The 7,500-nt window shown below is 41.3% G+C and overlaps 2 protein-coding genes across 3 annotated transcripts in view; both read left to right on the top strand.

The window, feature by feature from the left end:
• The window catches only part of LOC143099444 (uncharacterized), a 23,835-nt gene extending 23,577 nt beyond the window's left edge, over positions 1-258 (top strand). The window contains exon 12 of the mRNA XM_076262434.1: positions 1-258. This exon is cut by the window's left edge and continues 614 nt beyond it. The gene's annotated coding sequence lies outside the window, so the exon portion shown is untranslated.
• Positions 259-3,096: 2,838 nt separating this feature from the next.
• The window catches only part of il2rga (interleukin 2 receptor, gamma a), a gene marked incomplete at its 3' end in the record, with an annotated part of 21,852 nt that continues 17,448 nt past the window's right edge, over positions 3,097-7,500 (top strand). The window contains 1 exon segment of one of the 2 annotated variants that reach the window (XM_076262436.1): positions 3,097-3,250. In XM_076262436.1, coding sequence (XP_076118551.1) covers positions 3,175-3,250 — 76 coding nt within the window. 2 annotated transcript variants of the gene reach the window in all.

A 7,500-nucleotide genomic window follows, 5' to 3' on the forward strand; every position in this document is an offset into this window, starting at 1 on the left:
CCTTTAGTTGTGTTATAGCTACTGTAACGTCTGGCTTTAAACAGCTGTTATGCAGTCATTCTGACAAGCACACCAATTGCTTAGCCAACCTTGTTCTTGCCCATCTTGAATAGCTCCTCTAGCTTTGCTGCCTCCATCCTTTCTGTTTTCGTTGTTTAAACTTGTGATATCTATGATGAGTATTGAGTTAGTGAATTAGCTCAACATTGTGTGCTGATAACCATATAGAAAGCCAAGTAAAAGAAAACAAGTAGCCTATGCGTGCCTGCGTGTGTATTCTCTCCTGCTCAAACATGTGTGCGCGTTAATTTTGATAAGTGTTCACTAACTTTACTTAATAGAAAATTGTAAATAGCCTGATGGCATGCAACTAATGGGATACTGTGCATAGTTGAAAAGGTATGGTAGGCCAATATGGTGTGAATATACACACACACAAGGTAAATTTTCTCTCGTTGTTGAGTGATGGTACGCACAGTGCGTACGGACGTACACCTGCAGGCGTGCCTGCACACACACACACACACACACACACACACGCACACGCACACGCACACGCGCACTAGAAGCATTAGAAAAAGGAGGCTGAACTAGGACTAGAGAGGAGAGGCGTCGTCATCGCTGAGCTGATACTGTTGGTTGTTTTAGGTTTAAGGAAGTTGATCTTCAACAATATTAAAATTCAGTGATTATATTTATAGCTGCCTTTTGATATACTACAATTGATATTCCATTTACAAAGAGATTTGGACACTTCATGACTACCTTCATTTAAATTGAAATGCATTCATGTAAATATATCAAACTGCATAAATGTTTCATGTGATTATGAAATAATGGTGTTGGAGAAGCACTGAAGTTTATTTTAATTTTAATACTGCAGCAGAAAAACATCATAGAGATGATAAATATTAGTCAGACACATCATGCTCTCCCTAAACTCTGTAAAGCCTTTGTCAGTTTATACTATAATAGCTCCAGAATAGCTCTGCGATGCGTGATATTATCCTGTCGCCATAAAGACCACAGTAGCTCCAGAATAGCTCTGCGATGCGTGATATTATCCTGTCGCCATAACGACCACAATAACTCCAGAATAGCCCTACGATGCGTTATAGCTCCAGAATAGCCCTCCGATGCGTGATATGGCAACAGTATAAAACGACCACAATAGCTCGAGAATAGCCCTACGATGCGTGATAGCTCCAAATAACATAACGTGTTTTGGAGAAGAGCTCTTCAGATATGATATATTTTGATGTGTGCATCATATACCCAGATGTAAACCTTTGAATAGCTTCAGGCTCCACAAGAGCCTTTATAGGTATAATATACTGTAGGCACTGCAAAGCGAAATGGCACACAAAGCAGTGTGAGAAGACTGCACACACGCACACACACACACACACATGCACACACACACACACGCACACACACACACACACATGCACACACACGCACATAGAGTACTCCTGGGAGGATGGGCTTTCCCACATCCTGTTTTCTGGTGTGGGCTGTTGTATACCACGACAAGCCAAAAAGAGTTCACCACCAGAGAGAAACACTCTGTCCTCACCTGCGTTTGTCCTAATTTAAGCTTCACTGACAAATCGACTCATCAAACAACAAACACCAAAAAACGACATTTCTTCCAAAGTTTGTCTGTAGAACTCATACACTCTATCCTGCGATGGCAAGGCACTGACCCATGTTGTTTCTCTGAGGGGCCAGAGGCCCAGTAGCGGTCAGTGTATGCTCAGTAATCTGCATGCAGGTTGTTATATGTTTCAAAACGTGTCGGACACACCAGCCCGGTCCGCTGCAGACCCAGAGCGCCCAGGTGCGCCCCAGACAGCAGGCTCCAGGTGTCTCTCTCCAGTTCACCTCGCGAGTGCAGACTTAGCAACTGCAGGAAGCCTGTGAGAACATCAAAGGCCGGATGGATTCTGTTCCTCAGATGCACTTTAGCTGTGTTTGTGTGTCGTATGCAATGACTGCATATAGATAGACGGCACATCCTCCATCAAAAATAACTGAATGGAGCCCTGCTGTTCATCTATATATACATTGCCATTGGGGCCTCGTGTGCAAGAACTTATGTTACATCAGGTGGTAATAGCTGATCTATTTCTATGCAGTGCTGCTGTTGTTCAGCCACCTGGTAAATTAATACCCATAATCCTTTGCGTTCTGTAGGTGCGTGCTTGGACGGTGTAAAAAGAGCCACCCTGCTCTTTTCCTTGATTTTAAAATGTCTTATTGCAGGACTGAAGGCCTGTCCCAACGCTAGGTCTGTGGTCTTCTGTTTCTATGATGAAGGTAAATGTTAAATGCGTCATGACTGACGCTAACATTATCTTCACAATCCAAAAAACTCTAGAGAACATGTAGAATGTAAGGTTTGTGACGCCTGCCTAAATGAGAATTGACAGCTGGGACATGAAAACTAGGACATGGTTTTCGTCACAACATTTTAAGAGCGTATTCTGACATTAATGCACTTTAATTCACTTATGAATGTAATGATGCTGCCTGTGACGAAGACTGTTTTGTTTTTTGTTGTGAAATAAACAGTAAACTTGATATTGTGGCTCGTGTGTGGTGAGTGGTTCGAAGAGATTAGATATGAAGATGAATGAAGCTTTTACTTCCGCAATACTCTTATCTCTTCATGCTACATGCTGTATTGATGCATCAATACTGGATCTGCTGACACGTACTCATTTAGCCATAGTTAGCCATACTCACGTCTCTAACTTTAACTAGTCAAAAGTTTCACCAAAATAACACTTTTGGAAGCAGGACAAGTGCCTCTATGTACAAAATGTAGGCTATTAACTAACTAAATGCAGAAAACCTGAATTATCTGATGAGCCAACACAGTATAATTAAATACCAATGGTGGCTTTATTTGAACTTCAATGGTCATCTCAAAAAAAGAAAGGACAGAAAAAACAGGCCTTTGACATTTATAATGCATAGCCCACTAACTCTTTCATTTCGCTGCACTTACCGGTTTCCTAGCAACACAGGAAACCATCTACCCACAAACACGCACCACAGCGCTGCGCAGAACAAAAGGCGAGAGAAGGCAGAGAGTAAGAGCAGTTAAACAACCTGAAGAGTTAGCGAGCTGACGAGCGTGCAGGACGACGCGCGGAGAGCGCACGACAGATGACCAGGATGCTCCCGTTACTCCATCTCCTGCTTGTCCTGCCCTGGAGTGTGTGTGCGTCCGCTCCGCCGACAGGTGCGCCAGGTAGGCTATGTTCCGTCACTCAGGTCAGGTGTAAATATAGAAGTTTTGTGCGTCTCTTGAGAGACTGAGGGTTGATTTGCTTACAGGAAGTCCTGGGTCTTTCCTCCATTTCCTCCACGTCCTGCCTCTTCGTCTCGTCAATGACACTTTGACACTCTATTTCCAAAGAACCCAACCCTCATAGTTTCTCTGAAAACGAAAAACTTTTTTTCTGCTAGTCTTATAGAGTCTCATGCCCGCGTTGTTTAATAGAAACGGATGCCTACTCAGCCAAGGGTGATGAGAAGACTTGTACTGCCATCAGCTGCTTGGCATTCAAACAACTGCATGATTAGTTGTGTCACATAGGTCTGGCTTTCACACTGTTAGATTAGAGTGAAGAAACAGACTCACTGCCAGGTTTTAGCAGGTGTTTGATGGGAGAGGATTTTTTTGGTCTTTTTATTTGTAAGCAAGACACCTAAGAGACTATTACCTAAATTGTTTTGTCTTTTTCTTCAAGTCCCAACCCTGTCTCCCTCTCAGAGTGTCCCTCAAACATCCTCTTCAAGGATGACCTCAGTCCAAGGCCCTAGCCATATAGTCAACATTGAGGAGGACCAAATGTCCCATATACAAATTCATTGCCACATATGAGGGTGATATACAGATATGCAAAGTGATATGTTTATATCTGTTTTGATTTTTTTGATGTTTATATTTGTTTTTATTTTTATATAAGTTTTGTTCCAATAGTGTTTAATAGTATTACATAGCCTTGTTCTTTCCCTTTTTCGTATTATTCTAATGGCATTGATTAGGGATGAATACATTGCAACCATAACAATAATGATGTGAACAAATTGTGCTAGGAATAAGTCCAGATATTAAGGCAAAGCTTAACAAGTTGTGTTTTTATTATTATTATTATTATTATTATTATTATTATTATTATTATTTAGTAAAGTGGGTGTGCAACATTTGCATGTTTGCTCTGCTTCTTGTAAACATTAGTAACATTAGTACCACACACTGCATGCATGAAAACATTTATTGTCATGGCACATGGGTATCACCATGGTTATTTCCTCATTTTGTCATTTCCTCAGAAATGGCAACCACGGAAGCCTATACATAAGTGTGTGTGTGTGTGTGTCTGTGTGTGTTTTATGACAGAACCAATGTCAAGCTATTCAACAGAGTTCCTGAAAAAAACCCAATACCCTCCACCACGCCTGCGCGTCACGATTGTCAATGGGTCGACCCAGGTTCCCCAAGCCTGTGTCGCGTCTCCAGGTTCCCCAAGCCTGTGTCGCGTCTCCAGGTTCCCCAAGCCTGTGTCGCGTCTCCAGGTTCCCCAAGCCTGTGTCGCGTCTCCAGGTTCCCCAAGCCTGTGTCGCGTCTGCTAACTATTACTCAACTTTAACTTTAACTAGCCAGCAGCCCTTCACGTTTAGGAGTTAGGAGTCAAGTTAGGATCTGTTAATGTTCCCATCAATTGTCAATGGGACAAATTAAATGATGACATTAGGAGGGAACAAAGACGTTTCCGTGAGGAAAAAGGCATGTGTGGCGTGTGGTCTGTCTCATGGTCAGAGCTGATCGGATGGCTTGTGTCTTTGGACCTCACAGACAAAAGGCAGAGGAATGCAATCAGAGCACAGGAATGTCATGCATGCAAAGCAGTGCAATGTATTGTTATTCGGTGGTTTCTTCTTCTTTTTATAATTCTTCCAGGGTATAATTTAACTTGAACCGCCTAATGTAGAAACTTCGTTCAAACTTTGAAGCGTAGATCTTCCATCAACTTTTCAACTATGACTTCTCATTTGTGTGCGATTTATACTTTTTGAGACATTAAATAAATACTGAGACATTTCTGCCACAGACTTATTGTGATGTCATAATAGGGCAATCAAGCACCTGGAGTGCAACCTGTTCTCACTTCCATACAGGAACTTAAAAGAAACCTTCCCAGTTTCTCTCACTTCTCTTTCTTCACTTTCTCTCTTTTGCTCTCTCTCTCTCTCTCTCTCTCTCTCTCTATATATATATATATATATATATATATATACAGTATATATATAAATATATTTCTCCCAATTTTAATTACTCTTTAATCTAGTTTTGAAATAAAAGTCCTTGCAAATTTCACTGCTCAACTCTCTTTCTGTCTGTAAGGGGTTAGGTGCCTTGCTCAAGGTCACTTCAGCCGTGCCTACTGGTCAGGGTTCGAACCGGCAACCCTCCGGTTACAAGTCCGAAGCGCTAACCAGTAGGCCACGGCTGCCCTCATACTAGTCTAGAAATCTAGACGCACCCTAGCGGCAGCAGATGTAATTTGTCTAGCAACTCTCCGTTGGCTTGCAAGCTGGACAAATTAAACTTCGATAAGGCCAATCACATCGTGTATAGAGTCGGTAGGTGGGCTTAAATAATGATTGATGGCAGAGTTGCAACGGTGCTGCGTGAATTCCCTGCTACTTGAAAACAAAGAAGATGGATGTTGATGTTGGCAAACAGCGTGACATGAGTTAAGCTTTTTTTTTAGTTGGCAAAAGTTTGAACTAGCCAACTAGCTCCGCTGGTGGGAAAAGGCATGGGACTCATGAGTTGTAGCGCTATCCTATTGCGTGCAGAGGGAATTTGAAAGACAACCGATTATCCCGCCCCTCGGACTGAGCACGGCGAATGGTGAGTCCCCAGACCCTACATCTTGATGTGGGTCTGGCTCGTCAGGCTAGGCCACTACACCTACAGGAACATTATGACATCACATCCCAGTCTAAATCTATCGACATAGAATAGCTATAAATTATAGGGTATAACAGCTTCCACTCTTTAGGGAAGGCTCTCCACAAAAGTTTGGAGAGTGTGGGATTATTACCCATTCATCCAGAATAGCATACAGTGAGATCATGCTCTGATGTTGAACAAGATGGCACCCAGGGACTAAGTGGAGGCTAAACGCAAGTAAATGCAGTTTATGCACCTCTGGAATTTCAGAAATAGAGTTTATCCACCTCTTATGAGAGTTTATCCACCTCTCAAAATAGTTTATTTCTTTATTTAAAAGAAAAAATATGCTATTTATTATCTCTTCTAACTCAAACTCATTGGCCTGGGCTCATTTTCTGTGAAGAACATAAAAAATAATTTATTTTCAATGACTGCACACGGTACACACAACTATTACATATGAGGTGTTCGGAGTTTTTACAGAGGTGGCAAATTACATATTATATGAATACACTTTTTTTTCACATTAAGAGAAGTTTTAACAAACAACCAAAAATGTGTTTCGTAATAGGATAAGACATGAAAGGAAAACATATACTGTACGTTTTGTGTTTGTGAAGACATTTTACTTGCTATCTAACCTGGCTGAGTCAATATGCCCCCCCCCCCCAAAATATATATAAAATAAACTAATAATAAATCACTTGACAAATAACTATTCTTTGCTGAAAATGTGAACTCAAACTAATGCTCGCTCTTTTATCACATTCAAAACGGATTATGCCTCTTTCTTGCCTACAATGGCATGCAGACAACATCTACTGTACATGCAATATCTTTACAACAACATTACGACCTATTCATTTGGACAACTTTATACAGTCCTATAAAGGCTAAAGTAACCTTTAGTTTTGTTCCAATTTACCGTCGTGTATGGCTTTAAACATTGTGTGCACTTTAACATCAGCCTAAGCATTATTCCTGCTGCGCTAAGGTTTTGACAAGCACCACAATTTTGCCTACCTTGTTGTAGCCCATCTGAAATAACTCCAAGCTTTGCTTTGTTCCCTCCATCCTTTTGTTGTTTTCAAAAACGTTTTATATCCATGATGGCCTTAATGTCTTGAGTTGAATCATGGATGTGTTGATGACCTAAATTAGGAAATATTAGAGGATTTAAGGAGACGTGATGTTGAGCTGCATGCCGATGCCATTTAACCCAAATTCCCCAGCAGCAGCACAGGAGAGGAGAGCTATCTGACAGAAGAGCTGCATCGTATAGACCCTTTCAAGAGAGTTCCATTATCAGCATCATAGTTGGCCCCACAAGGCTTCCGTTTTAACATTCCATATGTTATCTTAATGCAGAGGAAGTAGATTGGGGCCCAAATAGAACGTTCAAGCATTGTTTTTGTTTTTATTGTTGAAAGGGTCCATAGTGTCTTAGATTACATTGCAAAAATATCACCATGCATTCATAACCTCGTGATTCAGTGAGAGTGATTCCAAAACATCGGAAAGTA

This window comes from Alosa pseudoharengus, unplaced genomic scaffold (assembly GCF_046254945.1).
Source record: "Alosa pseudoharengus isolate Yale_2024_CS ecotype anadromous, Long Island Sound unplaced genomic scaffold, YU_APseudo_1.1 YU_APseudo_1.1_scf_28, whole genome shotgun sequence".
Taxonomy (NCBI): Eukaryota; Metazoa; Chordata; class Actinopteri; order Clupeiformes; family Clupeidae; genus Alosa; species Alosa pseudoharengus.